Source organism: Lycorma delicatula, chromosome 4 (genome assembly GCF_047948215.1).
Source record: "Lycorma delicatula isolate Av1 chromosome 4, ASM4794821v1, whole genome shotgun sequence".
NCBI classification, from domain to species: domain Eukaryota; kingdom Metazoa; phylum Arthropoda; class Insecta; order Hemiptera; family Fulgoridae; genus Lycorma; species Lycorma delicatula.
The window spans coordinates 21,438,683-21,461,307 of record NC_134458.1 but is presented as its reverse complement, the minus strand read 5'-3'; the positions used below and the strand labels follow the sequence as shown (position 1 = coordinate 21,461,307).

Sequence of the window (22,625 nt, the reverse complement as noted above, 5' to 3'; positions counted from 1 at the left end):
CATATAAACCTCTTTTAAAGAATGTGACGAGGGCTAACGTCCTTAGAAGTCGATGCCCGTATAACAAACCAATAAAGATAACAAAATAACAATAACAACAACAACAACAACAATAATAATAATAATAAATAACAAACTTCTTAATAATCATCCTATGGCTGAATTATACGAACATCGTGCTACCTATTCCAGACCAGCCGGAATTAGGTACCACGAATTAAGAAGAAAATACGAAATTGCTATTCCGGAGACTCTAGCTATTTCCACAAGAGAAATACCGCCATGGCTCTTGCCAGCGGTAAATACAAGTTTGGATCTCTCTCAGGGAGAAATATAAAAAAACCATCAGTGATCATCCAACAGGAATTTTTGGCAACCGTCAGTAGTTATGAAGAATATTTTAGAATTTATACTGACGGTTCTAAAACCGAACATGGTGTTGGATGCTCCATATATGTAAATAGAGAAGCCCATTCTTGGAAACTGCCAGATATGGCCAGTGTTTATATGGCAGAACTACTGCTATTCAGCAAGCTCTTCGCTACACAGAACACTATTGCGAAGAGAGAGTGCTAATATGTTCCGATTCTCTAAGTGCACTTGTTACAATTCGTAGCAAAAACATTAAAGATGTTCTAATTTCAAACATCCTGTCCATTTTGTATGTTCTAAACCAACGAGGACAGCGATGCGTATTTGTATGGACTCCATGGCATGCTGGTATTACAGGTAATGAAAGCGCAGACGAAGCTGCCAGAAAGGCAACAGTCTGCGATGATTTGGATGCATTTCCTGTAAGAGTGGCAGATGTTAAAAACTGTCTAACGAACATAGTAAGAAACAAATGGAATACTGATTGGAGGAGTTTAAATACAAAATTAAACTCAGCGAAAACTTCTTCATATAAATGGAAAAGCGACTTGAAGTTGCCGTGAACAAGTAGCTGTGACCAGACTTAGAATCGGTCACACGCGATTGACAAATTCATATTTGTTAACCGGTGAAGAGAGACCAATGTGCGGTGTTTGCAATAAAACACTTACAATTAAGCATCTAATAGAAGAGTGTATAATATATGAGGGCCTCAGAAAGAGGTTCCGTCTAAGAAGTGACATTACTGCTGATCTGAATAATGGAAATGAAGAAAAGATAGTTTCATTTTTACACGCCAGTGGACTTCTTAGAAATCTGTAAAAGTTGAAAAATTTTTAAAGCTGTGTTAAAGAATCTCTAAGTGGAATTCATTATGTATATGGGAGTCTCGAAGCGTGGTACGTGTAGTGACGGGAGGTAGCCCTCTTGCCTAGGCCATCCTGGCTCGTCGGCATTTACGAGCAGTGAGTCGGGGTGTGTCCAATTATGGCATGGGGGACCCTCAAGGGTAAACTGAGGGCACGAGGCTATGGGTGGGCGTGGTGCATGCCTGTAGCCTATTTATAAGGAGGAGTCAACTGCCACGGGCCCTGGCGCGACTGATATACTGCTCAACGGCAGTTCTGGTCGCCCCGAGGGTGCTTAAACAAACTATAAACGAGACAGGTAGAAGGAAATGGTATTGATAAGTATATTTTTAATTTAATGGTCTTTTGAGAACCTTATCTCAAATTTTAATATCGGGGCCCTTTACACCCCGTAAGTGTTGTGTTTGTCTTTGTTGTTTGTGTCTTAATGTTTTTGTGTAGTTTGTGCTTTTAAATAAAATCTAAGGGCCCTTTACAGTCTTACATATGACGATCCTGATGGTGATACTAATTTCTTTTAAAGAATGTGACGAAGGCTAATGACCCTAGCAGTCGATGCCCGTAAAAATTCAGAAAAAAAAAATAATGCTCTGGTTAAATTCAACTCCACGTCAGTGAAACAACAGCTATGCACACGTCCAGGTTAAGCAACGACATGATACTTCGGTACGTGCACTTATGTCGGCCAATGGGGAAATGTTCTAGCTCAGGAACTCCCTTTGGAGTAGGGGATTGGCGGTTCCGAGCTATCCGAGCTGGTTGCGGATGTGCTTCTCGGTTTCGCTGGTTGCAGCGAGGTAGGGAGGCATAACCGTGGTCTGTTTGCCGACGCTGGGCGAAGTGTCCATCCCTCTTTCGGTTGTGGAGCCGGGTTGAGGGCGGGCTGCTGTGAGTTTGCTTTGCCGAAGTCTTGCGTCGTCCAGTGTGAGTCAGTCACTTCAACCTTTGGCAGGGATTGTCCCCTGGGTAAGGTTATCGGAGCCCTTACTGTACGTGCGAGCTCTGGGATGTCGGTATCATGGGTCAGGCAGTTTGTGGGAGGCGGCTGACTGGAAGAACCCACGAAGGATCATTGATACGTGGCACGCCCAAATGTCTCCCCGGCCGCACCTTGCAACATATTGACTGACGAAGCATAGGACCATGGAAACAACAACTTCCAAAATTTCCGTGGCAAAGGATCTACGTAAAAACCCTCGTTCTGGAGAATCTCTTTCTTCGGTAGCGAAGAGGAGGAAGTGTTGAGTTTAGTGATAAGAAAGAGTTTATAGTTCTAGAAAAGAAGGATCAAACCAAGCTTCGACCTAATAGTGGAGGACCTATTCCTAGGTATTTAATAATTATGAAAAAGGATGGTGATTTTTCTAAGATCCTTCTAAGTCTTTCCTTCTAAGATCCCTTAAGGATCCTAAAGGATCCTTAAGGGATCTTAGAAAGGATCTTAGAAAGGATCCTTAAGGATCTAAAGGATCCTTTCTAAGATCCTTTCTAAGTCCTTCGTGATAATTCGTGGCATCACCAAAGCAGCTGGAGGACCGGTGAAAGATACAAGGAAGATTGTGACGGGATTATTTGTTGAGATCGTTAACGACTTAGAGTCGTCTCAGTTATTAAATCAAAGATTAATTGACGTTAAGGCTTGAACTTATCGACGTTGATGTTGTACCACACGGTACTCTAAAACCCTCTAAAGAAGTAATTGTGTGCATAGATTTGCTTAACTCCATCGATGATGATATTGTTAATGAACTTTACAGACACAAAGTCATTGCATTTCGACGGCTAAACACTCGACGAAACGGAGAAGTCTTACCCTCCATGTCATACGTGTTAACATTTAACAGACCTAAATGTCCGGAGAAAATAAAGGCAGGTTTTTGATAGGGTTGATGTGTGTCCGTTCATTCCAACATCATTGCGGTGTTTCGGATGTCACAAATTTGGACACATGGGTGCGAGATGCACGAGGAAACAGATTTGCACGTGTGGCAACTCGTTGCATCCGGATGATCCGTGCAGGGATCCGCCGATATTTGTAAACTGTAATGGACAACATATCGTAAGATCAAGGAATTGTCCGAAAAATAAGGAAGAAATTACGATTCAGAAAGTAAAGACCGTTCAGAAGTTCAGTTATTTTGAAGCTAGGAAAATCGTGCATAGCAGAACGCCAAAGACCACGACTTAAGCACAGGTGGCTTCTGCTCCTGCAATCACTGTCAAACCTAAGGACGTGGTAAGTGAACTGGACCCAGTCTTAACTACACTGGTAGAAAGAATAATTGATCGGAAATTAAAGAACCGAACATTTAGGGACAGCAGCCCAAATTCGTGTAAAACAAAAGCAGACCTGCCAAAACAATAGTGTCTTACTTTACCAAAAAATGAGTTTTCCACTAATTCAAAGGCGACGCAAATTCAAACAAAAATGAAGGAATCTCAAACTAAAGTTCAGATAGAAAAAATGCCAACTCTGGGACCCGCGAAACCGGAAATACCAATCTTAGAAAAGGAAAATTTATGGAAACTGCAATGGAGCCTCCGAAATCACAGAGGTTTTTAGCTGTGAGGGCGAGACACTCGGCCGCCCCACATGTTCTTGCGGTGAGTACATCCAGTCTCGACTGTGATGTGTTTCTGGCTGCGGCAGTGGAGCTGGTGTCATCTGATGCCGGCAGTAGGAGATCCTCTGTGTTTTCCACCGAAGGAGCTGAAGGATCGATTTCGGATGTAACAGACACCGCAATATTTGACATCGAGCCCTTCAAGAAAATGGAGAAGAACAAGAGAAAAGGATGGCCGAAAAGAAAACCAAGGCGATAGATTTAAATAAGAGAAAGATCAAATATCTCAATCGAGAATTTTATAGTTAAATGAATTTTTTATTGATATGTATTTTTGAGGTTTTAATATAAGTGTTTTGTGTGTGACGTTAAATGGCAAGGGTCCTCTACATTCTTGTCATATTTCGTTTAACAGATTCTTTAATGTGTGTTTTAATTTTAAAATGCGCGGTAAACTCATGTAAATGGAGAACAATAATAAACCCTCGGATAATATGGATGAACAAGGATGTGGACGGGCAGGTCGCCGTTCATCTTATATGCGATAGCCCCCGTGGCCTCAGATGGAGTCAGTAGCACCGAGCCACGTAGAGCGATTACTGTTGCACCACTTGAAGGAAACAGCACCAAACATCGTCATACCGAGCCAACTGCTAGTCCTTTGCAGGCAGTGCCTGTGACCTCTGCTGCTGGAAAACCGAGATAGCGCTTTAAATGGACAGACGAAATGAACGAGCACATCATGCGCTGTTACTATACAATAACTAGATTGGAAAACGACATAACAGGGTACAGGATGCCATTATATCATCAGTTCTTACATAAATTCCCGCAGTACTCAAAACTGATAGAACAACGAATTGCAAACTAAAGCGGGTCATTAGTACGTGACCAAGCCAGCCGTGGTACATGACTATTTGTCTAACCGTACGGCTCTGTTTAGAGATGTGCATCATGCTGTGGAAAAATTCGTCAACAGTGGAAGCCCGCAGGGTTCTGTTCTCGGTTCCCTGCTGTGGAACCTTGTATTTGACGGGTCACTGGGATTGACATTCCAAGAAGGATCACGGTCCAGAATTTCGCGATTACTGTCTCCTACAAGTTCGTGGTAATTGACGACCGCAGCTGGAAAATTGAGCGCAAGCGGCCTTGTCAACCGCGGAGGGCTGGATGGATATTAAAATTTTAAATATTTCTCGGCCCAAGACAAAGTATATGCTTCTCAAGTGTGCAGATAAATTATCGTACATTCAAAACCCCCACATTAAGTGTAAAAGCTCTATAAGCAGACCAGTGAGAGTTAATAAATACCTAATTGTTTTGTTTGATGAGAGGTTGCTGCTGTTTATAAAACACATTAGGCAAGTAGCGGCAGATGCCATCTCAGTGATGCACAAACTTAGGAGGATTGCTCGGAAGCACTATCGATTGTCGAGCCGTCAAATGTACATGGTGAACCAAAGTGTCTTCGAAAGCATAACCAATTACACGCCGCACGTTTGGGCGCATATGTTGGATATGTATAGAACACTTATTCAAAATTTAAGGAGTGCCCAGTGCAGAGTCTTAATTTTATGCATTGTTGTTATTAAAATAACTTCCTTCGAGGCTACTACCGTATTGGAATAGGCTCTCCTAAGCGATTTAGTGGTGAAATTTCGGGCAGCCATGTGGAGATTGCGAAGAGGCTGGGAGGCCGAGTTATTTGCGATGCGGTTTCGGGCCGGGCTAGTAGTGGTACGGGACGGTGACCGCAGTGCACCGGATCTAAATAATTTCGTTCAGTGCCGATCTCCCGCCTGCGAAAGAGGCTGCATAGCCTCGCGATGGAGTCATGGCAGCCGGAAAGGGACACCACGACTAAGGGGAGATCATTGTACAAGATTTTACGAGATCTGGGTGGATGGTGTGCCTTGAGTTCGTTTTTAAGCGCAACGGCTGTCCAGATGCTCACCAATTATGTTAATTTGAACCAATATATTTTTCAGTTCCGCTTGGCAGCTGATGAGCATTGCGCCTGACTGGAGGTTCAGTCAAATGAATAGCTAATATTTTACTGCCCAAGTTTTGGGAGTGCCAGAGACCGGGACACTCTTGAACTTATAGGACAAAGGGAAATTGGCCTCTCACAAGCGGCGAGTCTAATTGGCAAGAGAAGCTTTGTTGGATCGTGTGAATGTTCCTTGATGCGGTTGCTATATTCAACTTACATCAGTAGTTTACTTAAGTTAAAAACTCCTAACGCATTGCTGTGGGAAACTAAGTACTACAAATATATATGACATCTATAAATTGAAATACACTTTTTCTAGAGAGCAATTAGCTGCCACAGCTAAATCGCTGAGTGCCAGCAAGTACCTGACTGCATAGTAAAGCACTTGCAACCTTAACTGCCTGGTGGTCAGCCCACATGTCTGGTGTCAACCCCTTTCATGAAGCCATATTTGCTTCGTTCTATAAGAGAATTCATATCAATGCATTCCCAGAGCCATGCCACAACCAGCCTTTCAAGCAACCTGCCGACAACCGGCAAGAGGCTGATGGGTCGGGTCGATAATGCCGAGCTCAATAGGATTCTTTCCTGGTTTTAGGAGCACCCTCACCGAAGCCACCTTCCAGCAAGCCGGAAAGCAACCCCACCTAAGGCACCCTGAGAACAGCCTTCTAAGTGGCTGTCTAATAACAGGCAGCAGATGACAGAAGATATTGGGGTCAAGTTGGTCAATACCCGGTGTCTTTCTCAGTGCCATTCAAGAAACCACTCGATCTATATCTACTGGATGCACAGCCCGTACGCCAGGGAATGGCGAAGTCCAGCCCTAACGGTGACCTCTCTTTCACTCTCCGGAGCATCCGGAAACAGAGTATCCAGGAATTCCTGGTAAGTCGCCATATTTGTTAAAGTATGGTCACGATCACCAAACCAGCATCAAACACTGGATTTGGCCGGTAACATGAGCTGCAAGTGGCTGCACTGCATCTCGCCTATGGGGTCTTGCCATAGTTTGAGTCTGGCTTCCTTGATGGCATGAACATACTTATTACGGGCGCGCTGGCAGTTCCGCAGACGCTCTTCGCGCACTTCATCTACGATAATCCCCATTAGGTGGCGACGCTGGTATCTTTTCTTAGTGTACCTAATTTTTGCGTGCAGCATGTTAATGTCCGAGGACCACGACATTTTCCCGGATTTCCCCGGCGGCTCCCTGAAAGCAGCGGCCATGACGGCTCCAGGCACTCTCTGATCTGGCCACTGCCCATGGGTTCGTCCATTGGCCGAGGCCGACGTAGGATTCTATCGCAGCCAGTCTTGATGGCTTGGCCGAATTGTTCAGCCATCAATTCCACCTCCTCTCGTTGATCTATGCGCCATTTCAATTCCTGCAATGCAGCTGCGCACTCGCTCTGCAGTCTGTGCCGATCCAGAACCCTTACGTTGTAGCGACCCAAATCTGGAGCTTTTAGACCGCCTCCGTAAACGATCTCATAGGTTATAAGGCTACGATCGTTCACACTAGCTTTGGTGCAGACAGTCCAACTACTTGTACTTCGCAGCAAGTCGCCCGTCACAAAAGTGACGTCGATGTAACTTTCTTCCAATTCGAAAGAGAAAGTTGGCGGTTGTTCGGTATCATTAATCAAATAGAGGTTCTTGGCTTCCACTAACTATTCGATACCAGCACCTCTGGGGTCAGTGAGTGGTGAACCACAGGCGGGAGACTTGGCATTAGCGTCCAGAGCAGCCAGCACTCTGGTGCCAGGAAGCTCGTCCAGAATCTTGCCCAACGTCACCAGTAAGTCATTGATATTCTAAAGTATCGATAGTATACTTAAAAGGTATCAGTATACTGTTCTCGTAGGGTCCCCTTATTCAGGCTTCGACATAAGCTGTGTTTTTTACAGCTCTCGCTCGTGCAATATCAGACGCCTTGCACTGCTTACCCCCGACCTATCTTCCAGCATTGCTGTCTTGCACCAAAGTATAGGCAACGCACTTGGCAGGCGCAGACTTGGCCGGGCAATTGGCTGCCCTTTGCCCCGGGAGTACAAAGTGACCACACATCTCCATCTCCTCTCTGTAGTGGAAAGAGGGGTGACCAAAGCCCTGACACTGTAGCATCGGGCGACCTCTTTATGGTCGACGATCTTACATGAGATCCACCTGAAAACAAACGTCCACCGACTACCAAAACCTGCCGGATCTTTGGCGAGGTTTCGAAGCCTCAGTAACTCTTTCGGGCTTCCTGACCACCTTGGTTTCTCGAAGGAAATCCTCGACGGACATATCCAATGTAGGATTTTGCCCTACACAGCCCTTAGGATTTTCGGCTCCTCCATCCTTGTCGTCCTTAGCATATCGTATACCAATATCTTCGTCTTGCACTCGGCCAGCAACTGACCCTTCAGCTCGTTCCTTGTCAGAACGTCTACCTCCAGTATCTGCTTCGCCTGCTACTCACTTATGACTTCCAAGTTCCAAGATGACACCGTGGTCTTTTGTTTTAGTGATCCGGGAGACTTGGATCTTTTCCCTCCGCGGGTCTAGTGCCTTCTTCATTGTTAGGTCCGTCGCTAACGGCGAAGCCCCCGGACCAGTTTTTAGCGGAACCATCTTAACGGTAGTCTGCTTAATTTTAGCCTCCGGTGCCTGAACTGGCAGCGGTGAACTAATCCGCCTAGTCACAGGCGCGTCAGTAACTGCGGCGAAGGAGACAGGCTTTTTAACCTTCTCCTCCATACCGTTTAATAGACTTGTGGAGCTCTCCCAGAGCCTCGTCACCCGTCACAGTCTTGAAGCCCCTGACTCCGTCCACTACCTGGTCCACTTCCAAGTCCAAGGCAAGGTTGGCACCTTGGAGTCTTTCACATTTTAATGCCAGATCCGAGACAACGATACATAAGAGTTTCATTGAAGTATTTTGCACTAATATCTTCGACATCGCTAGTTCAGCCGGCTTTTTTACAAATTTTTAGGCTACAAAGGAAAAACTCCTTACAATTTCTTCAGACACCCCTCTTCAGTCGTCCCGTACTCTATCCTTTACACAGACATCCGATGATTACGCCATAGAAGCATTACGATTAAACTTTCTATTGACCGCACGTCGAACAGTAACTATAGATTCGCATTTAGCAAACTGCAAAACATAAAGGCTTTCTGTCCAGAAGTCGCCGTTTTTGCAAGCGACACTGTCAAGCTGATAGATAGAGAGTCGATCTACGGCCATGAGTCCGATAAACCTGTCCTTTTTACTCTTTTGACTTCAGCCTTTAATAAACGCTATACAAATCATCCGAGAGATATTATAACAGATTAAAGCCCCAATATTTTAGTCGTCCACAAAATGTATGTTAGAGCGTATAACTTGGTTTTTAACATTTCATCAGTGCAATACTTTTGCACAGATGAAATTGAAACTGACATTTTTCACTTTTGCATAGTTTTATCAGTACCGCTTTTTATCTCTTTATCTCCCCGCCATCCTCACCGTGGTGAGGATGTTTCTTCTCCGTTTACACAAATTTTATTTTTATCCTGCATATGCCCTTCACATTTTGAGACTTCTGTTGGGTCTTTTAAATCGTTATATTCACGTTTAAGGAATTAACCAAAAAATTATACGATCCGGTTTCTTTAGGAAAACTGATATGTATAGAGCGTGAATGTTCGATTTGAAACAACGATCGTAGGATTTTTTTTAATATTTCAGATATTGGTACACAATAATACCGATTATATATTTTAAAACGATTCTCAAGTCAAACAAGATATTTTTCTTTTTAAGTTATCGTTTTTATCTCTATGAAGGTTATTAACTATTACTATTAGTTTTAGTGATTAATTTAATTAGATATTTTTAGTTTGGGCTTATACAGGGATACGCGTTATTTCTTGTTTTTCACCTTTTTATTTATCGTATATTATTTCAAATTACAAATTTTTTTTTGTTAAAATATTCACATATTGGAAAATTAAAAAATCTCATTTTATATTAATAAGCGCAAAACTTAAAAAAAAAAAAATGAGAGAATGCGTACGTATGTGTGAGAGAGAATTTAGGAAAGCGTATAAAAAAAGAAAGAAATATCAGTAGAGCCGGTAAAGGTGAGACGGTAAGGGAGTGATTGAGCATAGAGTGGGCGCGTGGTCGTGTGGGCGTCAACCCTCCCTCTAGCCCCTCCCGATCGAGTGAGCTCGGCCCCAGGTAAGCTCATAGAATTGCCGATTGTTGTCATCCGGCACCCGTCGTCACCCCGTGTGTACGCTGCATTATTATGTGTATCGGTGAGCTTAACGAGTGCGGCGCGATGTGAATGCGGTCTTTAGAATAAAGTTACAAATCTTGTTACCGATTAATTATTAACAAACATCTTTATGAAAGTAACCGATGTAATTTTACGTTCAAACAAGATCAGGATATGATGGCCGATTTCCAAGAGGTCAATTATTTTAATTATGTGTATATAATTAATTAATAACGAATATTTATGATATTAATAATTTAAATTTACTCGTCGTGTCAAAATTAAATTGTATTATGAGACAAAAAATATGGGTATATTTACGCACGTACTTCTAAATTAACGGATTAGTTTACATTAAAATACGTTTTGTTTACCGATCGTTAGTAAAACTGAGACTATTATTTACGAACGGCAACCGTCAATAAAATGTAAATATGTAGCTATTTTAACATTACGATGATAAGAATCCATTAAGAACTAATTCTTTTTGTTTCACAAATAATAATTAATTAATGTCCTAAAGAAATAATATATGTAGATCTGCAAATATTCTTACCGAGCGTAAACAGCGTTATACGTCAAGTTATATGCTCGGTTCGCGTGTGAAAACAGAGCTTCCATTTATTTATCCGAATTCTGCGCATAAGTGCCGTGTAGTGTGTTTACGCAGCTATTAATTGTCTTTCTGTAAAATAATACCCCGAATATCAATCTTTTTAAACATATATCTTTTTCTTGCAAGAACTTGTAATTTATTTGGCGTATTAAAAATACATCAATTAATTTTAATGAAACTTTTTGTAACAAATAATAAATAAAGAATAACCTCCGCAAAACGGTTATTTAAATAAAAAATCGGCAAGAGAAAAAAGCTCAGGAACAGTTTAAAAACACGCTAAAGTTACATGTGTATTTCAGTTGTTAAACTCGTAAAGTCGTTTATAAAAAATAAAGGTACAAAAACAATCGTTTACTAATAAATAATAACGATCGTATCATTTGCTAGTTAACAACTGTGTTTTTATTTTTTTAAACACCGGCTGAAATACTTGTATTTTTTAGTCTTTTTAAAATTATATTTTATTATTTTTAATAATTCTTTTATATCCGTATAATTATTTTACGTTTCTTTTTTTTGTGTTTGTATTTACTTTAACTCTTACGCACGTTCTCATTATGAAAATTGTTTATCAATAGAGTTTTTACCTATTTTTACGTTTCTATTTATTATTACTCTTTTTTAAATGGTATTTGATGTTTATTCTTCTCGCAAATAAAAACGAAAGAAGAAAAACCACAATAATTAATGAAATGTAATTATTACATAATTTTAAATTTCTGGGAATTTCTAAAACATATATATATATATATATATATATATATATTTAATTTCCATAATTATGCATCTTACAATATTTTACATTACATTTAATAGATAAATTTTAAAATTTGTAATTTTTATATATACTAATATTATCGACTTTAAAATAAATGAGTAAAATTGCGTTATATTTATTGACATTTCATAAAGTGTTTTTATAATGAAATCTTTATATCTTCGGGGACGACAAATAATTTTCATATTTTATTTGCGGATCAATAGATTACTCTTTTTTTTAAATATTATTTAATACGTTACTTAAATAAGTTACAGTTATTTGATCATCAGTTGAATTTAAAAGAGGTGTTTCGCAGTCGGATCCGTATAATTTGTTTTAATATATTCGAGCCTTCCCTAAACTGACCGATTTTTATTTTTGTTTGTGGAAAAAGTTGTTCTTCGGGTAGTTCTGTAGGTTTTTTTTATTTGTGATAAAATTAGCATAAGGTTTTTTAAAATGAAAAATTGTGCGGCGCATAACTAATTGCAGGGTTTTAAATTAGTTTTTCGCTACGATTACTTAATATCGAATCGTAATAGATATAGCATAAAGCGAGAGTGATATTTTAAAAACTTTTCACGGGAAACTTGAAGAAACTTACCTTGAAACTTCAAGAAAATTACCTTCAGGTAAAAAGTAATAACTTTTCGCATTCCAGATAACCTTATCTCACAATAGATAGTCTTTAAATGTCGTTTTTCTAGATTCATTTTTTTTATCAAGAAGCAGGATTCTAGGCATTTTATCAACAGAGGCTATCTCTTAGCGTTTCTTTTGAAAGTGGTTTCTGTTAGGTGTATCTATATTTTGAATAAAAATAAAATAAAATAAAAATAAATTATCTGATTTAAATTGGGTGTCGGCTTCAAAAATAAAATAATATTTACTATTTTTCACATTTCAACTTGTTTTTTTTTATATATGTATATGATACATTTTTCAGTTTAATTTTGAAAAAGGTAATAAAGTAAAAATACGAATATAAGTAAATAAAAACGACTAGAAAATTATTTTAAATCCATTTTTATCTCTATCTCTGGAAGGGCGGCAAAAAGTAACAAACAGGGCGAATTTCTGTATATATTTACAATCGATTAACCATACATAATACATTACTTATATTAACGAAATATAAATTGTAACTAAGTACAATTACGGATAAGAAAATTTATTAAAATATTTTAATATAATTACGTACCATCTATCGTGTCTTAACCTTGATAATATCTCGATGATTCTGATTTCTATTCCTCATACTTAACAAAAGTTATTTCTTCTTACTCATATGTACAACGTTCGTACAAACGTCAAGATTATTTAAATAATTAGATAGATTATTTTCGATAGACGTTCCTGGATTAAGTTTTCTGTATCGTAAGAAAAAGATTAATTATTAATTATATGTGATATCTTAGGATAGGTAAGCCGTGAGAGTTAAAACCGAATAATAGAAAATAAAAAAAATATATATCGTATCGACGGCAAAATTTGCAAAAAAGCTCTATCTTCTTAGTCTTTAAGATGACTGAAGTATAACGCAAATTAAAAAAAATATGGAAACGAAATTTTCATTTGAAATAAATTTTAATTTATTTTCTGACAACGAATTTTATTATTTATAGTAATTAATAATTTGACTGTTAATTAACCGATTAATATATTTCACGGATGTTAATCCATCGATAAAAGAGAAGAGAATTTCTCATAGAAATTCTATTATCACTTGTCTTAAAGTACGGCCTACTTCTCTCATACGCATCATTATTTCTTTAAATCTCCGGTGTAGCATTTTGCGGGGGCGGAGTTTACATATTCGTATATTAAACGCGTCGTCCTTTGTAGGAACGAATATTACTTTTTATATCGCATAACCATTTTATTTTCCCATGCCTGCCTTTTAAAAAAGTCGGGACGTTCTTTATATTTGTTATATGTTGCGTTTTTTCGACCGTTCTTTTTGGTACGTTCTCTTTTTATTGATGAATTTACGTATAGTTTTGCACGAATAAAAGTAGGGTAACGTAATGTAATCTAAGAGGTAGAATAACGTTTAGGCATACGCGTCCATCCAAACGGTTATACGCACGTATATACGCTTCGAAACGAGATGCTACCGAATATGACAACCGTTTTCAAGACTAGCCGGTATCCTGTCTCAAAATTAGTGGCAAAAATGACGAGCGAAGCGATCTCTCGTTTCTTTATTCACCGAGACGATTACATTACTTTACGTTAATATAAGCCTGCCGAGTTCGCTGAAATTCTGATAATATTTGGTTTTACAAGCTCGTTTCACAAGCTGTATTGTCTGTTAAGGGTAAAATATTACACCCAGAATACGCAAATTCTGACAGGTATCTTGAAATTCAGGTTCTTTACGTACTTTTAAGTGATAAAAAGACAAAAAAATAAAATGTTAATGCGCTTCTATTCGGTAAAGAAAATACTACGTTGTTTAAAAAAATTATTATTTTTATTAACTATTTGGAAGTACACAAATTTTACATACCGAAGAAATAACCTTATTTATTAGTTATTTAATAAATTAACTACACTTCTAAAAATAAAAAAATAGTAAGTTTATTTTATTAAGAACCCAATATTTTTTAAGCTTTCATTTATTTTTAAATTAGATGTTAAAAAATATCAAATTACGTTTTACTCGGGCAAAAAAATTAAAAATACATTATACTAAAAATAAATAATTTTTTCTATTTTTAATTTACTTATTTACTTTTAATGAGAAAAAAATACAAAATTGAATTTATAAACTTAACAAATTGTGATTAAACCGCGATTGAATTAATTTAGAAGAGATTCATGCTGGAAAAAGATTATTTGAATATTTCTTGATAAATATATATGTTTCGGAGGTTTTTCAATATTTTATAAAATTAAAAAAAATAAAAGTTATTGATTTTAAATGCTTTACTTTTTATGTGTGCGGTGCAATATTTTATTTTTGTATTAACATTTTATTAATTCACGTTAGTAACCAGAGGATAGAACAGACTGAAAAATTTATCGGTTACTTCTTTCTATATACAAATTTAAAATTGCAAAATTGTATTTTTATACCTTATTTTTATCTTGAAAACTTGTTTTAACTTTTTGAAGGAACTCCAAGACATAATTTGTATTTTAAATAAGAATATACATTATAAATATTCAACGACGGTGAAAATGTTAAATTTTTATGCTAAACCGCTAAGTAAAACATTTAAACGTAGTTCTATAAAAAGATTCATCATACTTGCAATTTATTAACTCTAAAATATCTCTTTATCGGTCTACCAATGTTTTAAAAAAGCCGGCGATGAAGCGCATAACTTACGCGGTATGTGATTCATTGTTGAAAAAAATTTTCTGGCTTTCGATTCGATCGTTTTAACCGATTGAAAAACAATAGCCAAAATAATGAATTTTTTTTCACATACTATTTTTATTTTTTTAATGTTGGGGGCTTCCATACTCTACGGTAAACGTTCGGGTAGAATTAATTTTTAAGAAAATAATCTCTAAGCGATGTATTAAAAAAACCTTTTTAAAAAATATAAAGATAGAGCCATAATTCCAGATGGATTGAAGCTTTGCAGCTTCACCCGCGCTATATGTGTATAGAACTTAAAAAAATTTAAATTGCTTTCAGTAATTATCCTTGGGCTGTTGCTCTCAGAGTCGTCGCTGTTTGTAACTTACCGGATAATATTTAAATAAAAGATGCAACCCCAAAATAAGATTTCTAATGAAATCAGGAGAACATTGAATTTGTTCATAAACTACTTTGCCTCGACGCTACAAAGTCTAGGAGTTTCATAATTTCATTTTTTGGCGTCGGAACGGTTATATATTTTAATCGCGTTTCCTATTCGAATACCTTTCCGATTCAAATAGTCGATTTCAGAGTGATTGTCAAAAGCTGATTTGAGACCTAACATATTTCTAGAAGGTCGAACTCTTTTTTTAGCAAAGCGTATAGATTGCTCTTCAAGACGGAGTACGTTCTGGCGTAGATTCACGTTATGTACGATCTTAAACTCTAGTAGTCCTACAAATTTCAAATATTCGATATAAATCGAATCATTATTCGATACAAATCAATACTGATTTAAGTAAGATTCTATTAATAGAATATCAAGTCTTCGCTTTTAAAAGCCGTTAAAAACAATCGGTAGAAAAGGATTGATAATCAAGCTTCACATGCACAAACGTACAGGGTGCGGACTCTTCATCGAGTACCTAGGGATAGCTAAGGATCACCTTCAACAATTTCATGAAAATTCCATTTTAAATAGTTCTAAGATTGTAAATGCCACTATTACAGGAAAGATAACGGCCCCGTGGCTGCATAGTATGAAATGCGAATACCCGGATAGATTTACTATAATTTCTGTTATTTTTCTAATGAATAATTCAACATTTGAATTACGAGAACATTTAACTTGCAGATAGTATTAAAATGTTTACTATAATAATCAGACTCAAACTAATCCAAAAGCTACTACTGCTTACGCATCGTACAACAAACAATAACTGTTACAGTGATTTGAACATTTTCAAAATAAAATATATTTTATATAAAACACAGTTTTTACTGTTTTGATAAAATATTGTTAGGTCTTTTTTTAATCTAGAATATTATATTTTTACGTACATTTTTATCCCCTGCAAACTGTTTTCAACAAATTATTGATAAATAATTATTTCAATATATGTTTTACAAATGAAAATACAAAATACAAAATTTGATTTATAGAAAACAATATCTAATTTTATATTAAGTATTTATTTATTTTTATAAAAAGTTTTACACGGAATATTAAATTTTTGCATACATTCTTAACACCTTCAAGCAGATTTTACAAAAATATGGAATAAATAAAATAGCTTTTTGTCGCTTAAAAAATCGTTTCCCACTTTAGAAACGAAACGTTGAAATTTAAATCTATGCGATGTTTTATAGATTTGAAAAAAATTAGTTATATAATTATTGTTTCAATTAGCTTTGAAAAATCTATGCGCGCTAAACAATTTATTTTCGATGAAGAAATTTTAGGAATGTATAATTGCGGTTAACCGAAATACAACTTCACGAATAACTGCTGCCGGGTCGGTGTATTTTTGAACTCGTAAAAATAAATAAAACTATTCAAAAATCTTTATACAAAACAAAATCAAAAATATTAGAGTTAAGACTAGCCACTTAATAATTGTTTCCTTCAAATTATTCAACCGCCAGCGACTTTTCGCTAATATTCCTAACTTTTCGCAACGCCTCGCTAAGTTTATCGGTTATTATTTCATTAAATATATGTTCAGTGTCTTATCCATATCGATAATTACTTGAAACCCTTCGTCATAAATATTGTAACGAAAAGTAAACTAAATCATAATAACATAGCCTGAAAAATATTTTATTTAATGTAATACTTTCTCTGTCTATCAGTCATGAGACCTTGACGATGGTAAGGGGGCTTGAATTCTTAGTGATACAGAGTAGCTGGACCGAAGGTGCAACCATATCAGAGAGGTATCTGTTGAGAGCCAGACTAAGGAATGATTCCTGAAAGAGGGCAGCAGCTCTTTCAGTAGTTGTTAAGGGCATAGGTCAGGATGACTTAAACGGCCATATCAACATCACTCAATCTTCTGAGTACTGCGCAGCTGAAAGCAGTGGAAATCTACAGCTGTTTGTTTTTCCAAGAAATGTAGCTCTCTGCATTTCCATGTAAAAAAGATGGAGGTAAAATATTCCGGAGATAAACTAGTCCCCCGTTCGGATTTCCGGGTGGGGACTACTAAGAAAGGGGGGTCACCAGAAAATTAAAAAATAACATTCTTCGAGTCGGAGTGTGAAATGTTAGAAGTCTAAAAAGGGTTGGTAGGTTAGAAAACTTAAAAAGGGAAATGTAGATGTAGTAGGCATTTGAAAAGGTGTAGTTGAAATTTTCGCGAGCTTCGGTGGGAAGAAGAAAACGACTTTTGGTCAAATGATTTTAGAATAATTAAGTCAGCTTCAAATAAAGGGCAGGCGAAGTGGGTTTCGTAATGAACAAAAAGATAGGTAAGACAGTAGAGTATTTCAAAATGCATACCAATAGAATCATTGTAATAAGGATAAAATCAAAACCTAAACCGACAAAGATTGTTAATGTCTATATGCCTAAAAGTGCCTATAAAGATGATGAGGTAGAGTGTGTATACGAAGAAATTGACGAAGAAATTAAGCACATAAAAGGGGATGAAAATTTAATAATAGCTGGAGATTGAAATGCAAGCATTGGAAAAGGCAAGAAAGGAAGGAAATAATATGGCAAGGAAGGGTGAATACGGGCTGGGCAAAAGGAATGAAAGAGGGGACCAACTCATTGAGTTTTGCACGAAGTATAATTTAGTAATAGCCAACAACCAATTTAAAAATCATAATAGAAGAATATACACATGGAAAAAAATCCATTACAGATTACAGATTATAACATGGTAAAAAAAAAAAATTAGAAATTATCTCGTCGACTGCAAAGCTTATCCTGGAGCAGACATTGATAGCGATCATAATTTAGTGATAATGAAATGTAGATTGGAGTTTAAAATCTTGAAGAAAAGGTGTCAGATGAATCGGTAGAATTTTAAAGAAGCATGAAGAAGAGGAGGTAAAGAAGATTTTTGAGGACATCGGAAGAGGTCTGAGCAAAAATGGTAAGGTAGAAAATGTAGAAGAAGAACGGGAGAATGTTAAAAAGGAAATTTTTAAATCAGCATAAGCGAATTTAGGTGAAACAAAGAGAACCGGTAGAAAATTTTGGATATCAAAGGATACATTGGAGATGATGGAGGTAAAAGGAACTATCGACAATTAAGAAATACTAGGCAGTGTGTGGTAGGAAAGAAAAGTGGATTAAAGAAAAGTGTTCAGAACTAGAAAGAGAAATGATCATTTAGTAAAATAGACGGAGCATACAGGAAAGTTAAGGAGAATTTGTGGCACATAAATTAAAATATAATAATGTGTTAAACAAAGATGGTACATCGATTTATAATGCGAAAGAAAAGGTCGATACGTGGGTGAAATATATTGAAGAGTTACACGGAGGAAATTAATTAGAAAATGGTGTTGTAGAGGAAAAAGGGGAAGTCGAAGAGGATGAAAAGGGAGATACAATACTGAGATCTGAATTTAATAGAGCATTAAAAGATTTGAATGGCAGAAAGACTGCTGGGATAGACGGGATACCTGCAGAATTACTGCGCAGTGCAGGTTATTAAGCAATAGATAGATTATACAAACTGGTGTGTAATATTTACAAGAAAAGGGAAGTTCCGTCAGCCTTCAAAAAGAGTATTCATGGTACCAAAGAAAGCAGGAGCAGATAACTGTGAAGATACAGAACAATCAGCTTAACTAGCCATACATCAGAATTCTTAACTAAAATTCTATATAGAAGAATTGAGAGGAGAATGGAAGAAGTGTTAGGAGAAGACCAATTTGGTTTCAGGAAAAGTACAAAGGAAGCAATTTTAGCACTCAGATTAAAAGTTGACGGCAGATTAAAGAAAAACAAACCGACGTACTTGCCATTTATAAATTTGAAAAAGACATTTGATAATGTAGACTGGAATAAAATGTTCAGTATTTTAAAAAATGTAGGGTTCAAGCATAGAGACAGAAGAACATTTGCTAACGTTTACAGAAACCAAACTGCAACAGAAATAATCGAAGAACGTAAGAAAGAAGCAGTAATAAAAGAGGGAATCTGACAAGGATGTTCCCTATCCTCGTTAGTTTTTAATCTTTACATGGAACTAGCAGTTAATGATGTTAAAGAACAATTTAGATCCGGAGTAACAGTGCAAGGTGAAAAGATAAAGATGTTACGATTTGCTGATAATATAGAAATTTTTGCCGAGAGTAAAAAAGATATAAAAAACAATGAATGGCGTGGATGAAGTCCTACGCAAGAACTACCGCATGAAAATAAACAAGAACAAAACGAAAGTAATGAAATCTAGTAGAAATAATGGAGATGGACCACTGAATATAAAAATAGGATGAGAAAAGATTACGGAGGTAGAAGAATTTTGTTATTTGGGAAGTAGAATTTCTAAAGCTGTACGAAGCAGGAGCAATATAAAATGCCACATAGCACACAAGAAACAAGCCTTCCGTCAGAAATATAATTTGTTTACATCAAAAATTAATTTAAACGTCAGGAAAAGATTTTTGAAAGTATATGTTTAGAGCGTAGCTTTATATGGAAGTGAAACTTGGACGATCGGAGTACCTGAGAAGAAAAGATTAGAAGCTTTTGAAATGTGGTGCTATAGGAGAATGTTAAAAATCAGATGGTGGATAGAATGACAAATGAAGAGGTGTTGCGGCAAATTGATGGAGAGAAGCATTTGGAAAAAGATAGTAAAAAGAAGAGACAGACTTATAGGCCACATATTAAGGCATCCTGGAATAGTCGCTTTAATATTTTCTTTTTTCCTGTTTAGCCTCCGGTAATTACCTTTCAGATAATACTTCAGAGGATGAATGAGGATGAATGAGTATGAGTATGAGTGTAAATGAAGTGGTCTTGTACATTCTCAGTTCGACCATTCCTGAGATGTGTTGTTAATTGAAACCCAACCACCAAAGAACACCGGTATCCTCGATTTAGTATTCAAATCCGTGTCAAAATAACTCACTTTACTAGGGACTTGAACGCTGGAACTCTCGACTTCCAAATTAGATGATTTGAGAAGACGCGTTCACCATTAGACAAACCCGGTGGGTTTAGTCGCTTTAATATTGGAGAGACATGTAGATAGGAAAAATTGTGCAGGTAGACAACGTTCGGAACATGTAAAACAAATTGATAGGGATGTAGGGTGTAGGAGGTATTCCAAAATGAAACAACTGGCACTAGTTAGGGAATCTTGGAAAGCTGCATCAAACTAGTCAAGTGACTGAAGACAAAAAATATAATACTTTAAAATGTTTAAAGTATTATTTAAAATGTTTACAAAATTCTATTTAAACTTTAAGGATTTAATTAAAATTGGCTCAAAATACATTCGAAATGATTAAAGCGATTTTCACAACACGAAAACCTAAAATCGGGTTTATAGCTCCCGTTAATGCTGCTTTCTTTTATTTTTTTCAAGGTAAATATAAAAAAAAATATTTAGGATATCTAAGCAATATTATTTTATTGAAAATAAAAGATTAAAAAAAATTAAAAAATCTACGGATTAAATTATTTAACGCTCAGAATACTCGGTACAGAAATTTTTTTTTGAATCTTTAATAAAACAATTACCGTTTAAAATATCTAAAAATAGGGCTTAAAATAATTTAAACTATAAAAAAATATAAAACAATAAAACGGTTAACGTTTATAAAAGCTTTGTAAACCGGTTTGACTCGCTTGTATTTTATATCGAGCTAGAAACTTTAACGACGAGCGACACAGAAGTGCGGAAGAAATAAAATCAACACGATTCAAACGCTACATTTTTTACTCTCGTACAAAAAAGCAATAATACAAGTTTGGAGATTTTTGAGCTTTAGGCTATTAAAAAAAATTTTGTTTAACGTTAAATACGATTTCATCAGTATAATGTTAAAGTTGTAACATTAATGTACTTTAAGTCGGAATAAATCATTTTTGCAAACTGAAAGGAAGAAATTTTCACAAAAATATTAAGAAAAGAAATTAATTTTTTAGTTTAAAACATTGACGGTCGATTACCGATTGTTATATTACTTGATAAAATTTTATCCAAATATCGTTTAATTGGTCTTCACAACGAAGATACGTTGATTTTTAACAAAAAAAAGCCATACAATAAGAAAAATCATTAAAATTTATCCAAAAGAAATGGTATATGAGTAACGCACACACTGGGAACGCACATGTAATCCCTAGAGTTTCCAGATAAAAACGTCGATACGATTTCAAGAAAACATAAAACTTTAAAAGTAATCCTACGACTACAAGGCGCTTTTAATCCGCTTATCTGTAAATAGTTAAATAATTTTTTTGTTACCGTTATTTAAAAACGTAATATCTAAAAACAAGAACTTCTTTGTGTACATTAGTTCAAAAAAAAGAACTAAATGTTGTTTCTATTTGTTATGATAGTTTATAACGTAAAGAAGATTAAAAGGGTTCGAGTAAAAGTTTACGATCAAGTAAAGAGGGTTCTTTTCCCTCTTCTAAATGCCGTTTGAGTCCTCTATATACAAATTTATCAGTATCTAGTATATTCAGGAGCGTTGCTAAATCGATACATCTTAATAATAACAGTTCAATAATATAACTATTTACACTTGTTTAAATTAATTTTTATCTTTTATTATTATTTAACCTGATATCGAGGTTATAACGTCGATACGCGTAAGTTGTTGTAAGATCGATTCAAAAATAATGTTAAATTTTTTGTATTATAAAAATAAAAAAGCAACCGGAGGCAAAATTACTAAATTAAAGTGTGCAAATTCAATTTTTTTTAAATCTATCTTTCTGTTTAGACGATTTAAAATTTAAAACACCATAAATTAATTGTTTTTATATCGGTATTTTTTTTATTTTTTTTTTATTTTCGTCGATTAGGAATTAGGGATAATAATTTTACTTAATAAAAGGATAAAGGAACTAATTCTTCAATCGGTATGCAAAATTGTGTTATTTATTTACGTAATTTTAATTAGATCTAATAACATTGAGTATATTTGTAAATAATAACCGATTTTATTGTCATTGATTTTATTTTTAACTGGCAGACCCAGCAATGCTTCGCGATTGCTAGATTTATATATATATATATATTTCCTTTTCCCCGTTTTTCACTTTTTTATTTTTTCCATTTTCCCCTTCTTCCCTTTTACCTTTTTCTACTTTTCCCTTTTTCCCCGCGCTTAAATCGGTCCAGTAGTTTTTTTAGTCTATAGCGAACACACAAATCGGAACATTGAAATGGAATCGTAAAATATTTAGTATAGCGTGTGTTGCTTTTAAGTCCAACAGATAGCGCTGTTTTTTTAAAAAAAGCATGTGTTTACCTGTCAAAGGTGTGACATCTTATGTATATAAAAACTCGCGCCTATTCGAACGTAACGTTGTGTCAAAATTTCCAAGTAATCGGTGAAAAACTTTCGGAGATTTAAGATTTTGAACAAACGAATATTTACATTTTTATTTATTTAG

The 22,625-nt window shown here is 35.9% G+C and overlaps 1 protein-coding gene across 1 annotated transcript in view; it reads left to right on the top strand.

Moving 5' to 3' along the window:
- Positions 1 to 10,057: 10,057 nt before the first annotated feature.
- LOC142322820 (uncharacterized) overlaps positions 10,058 to 22,625 on the top strand; it is a 40,424-nt gene continuing 27,856 nt past the window's right edge. The window contains exon 1 of the mRNA XM_075361892.1: positions 10,058 to 10,246. Within this exon, the coding sequence (XP_075218007.1) occupies positions 10,226 to 10,246 (21 nt within the window). The 5' untranslated portion in view covers positions 10,058 to 10,225. The remainder of the gene's footprint in view (positions 10,247 to 22,625) is intronic.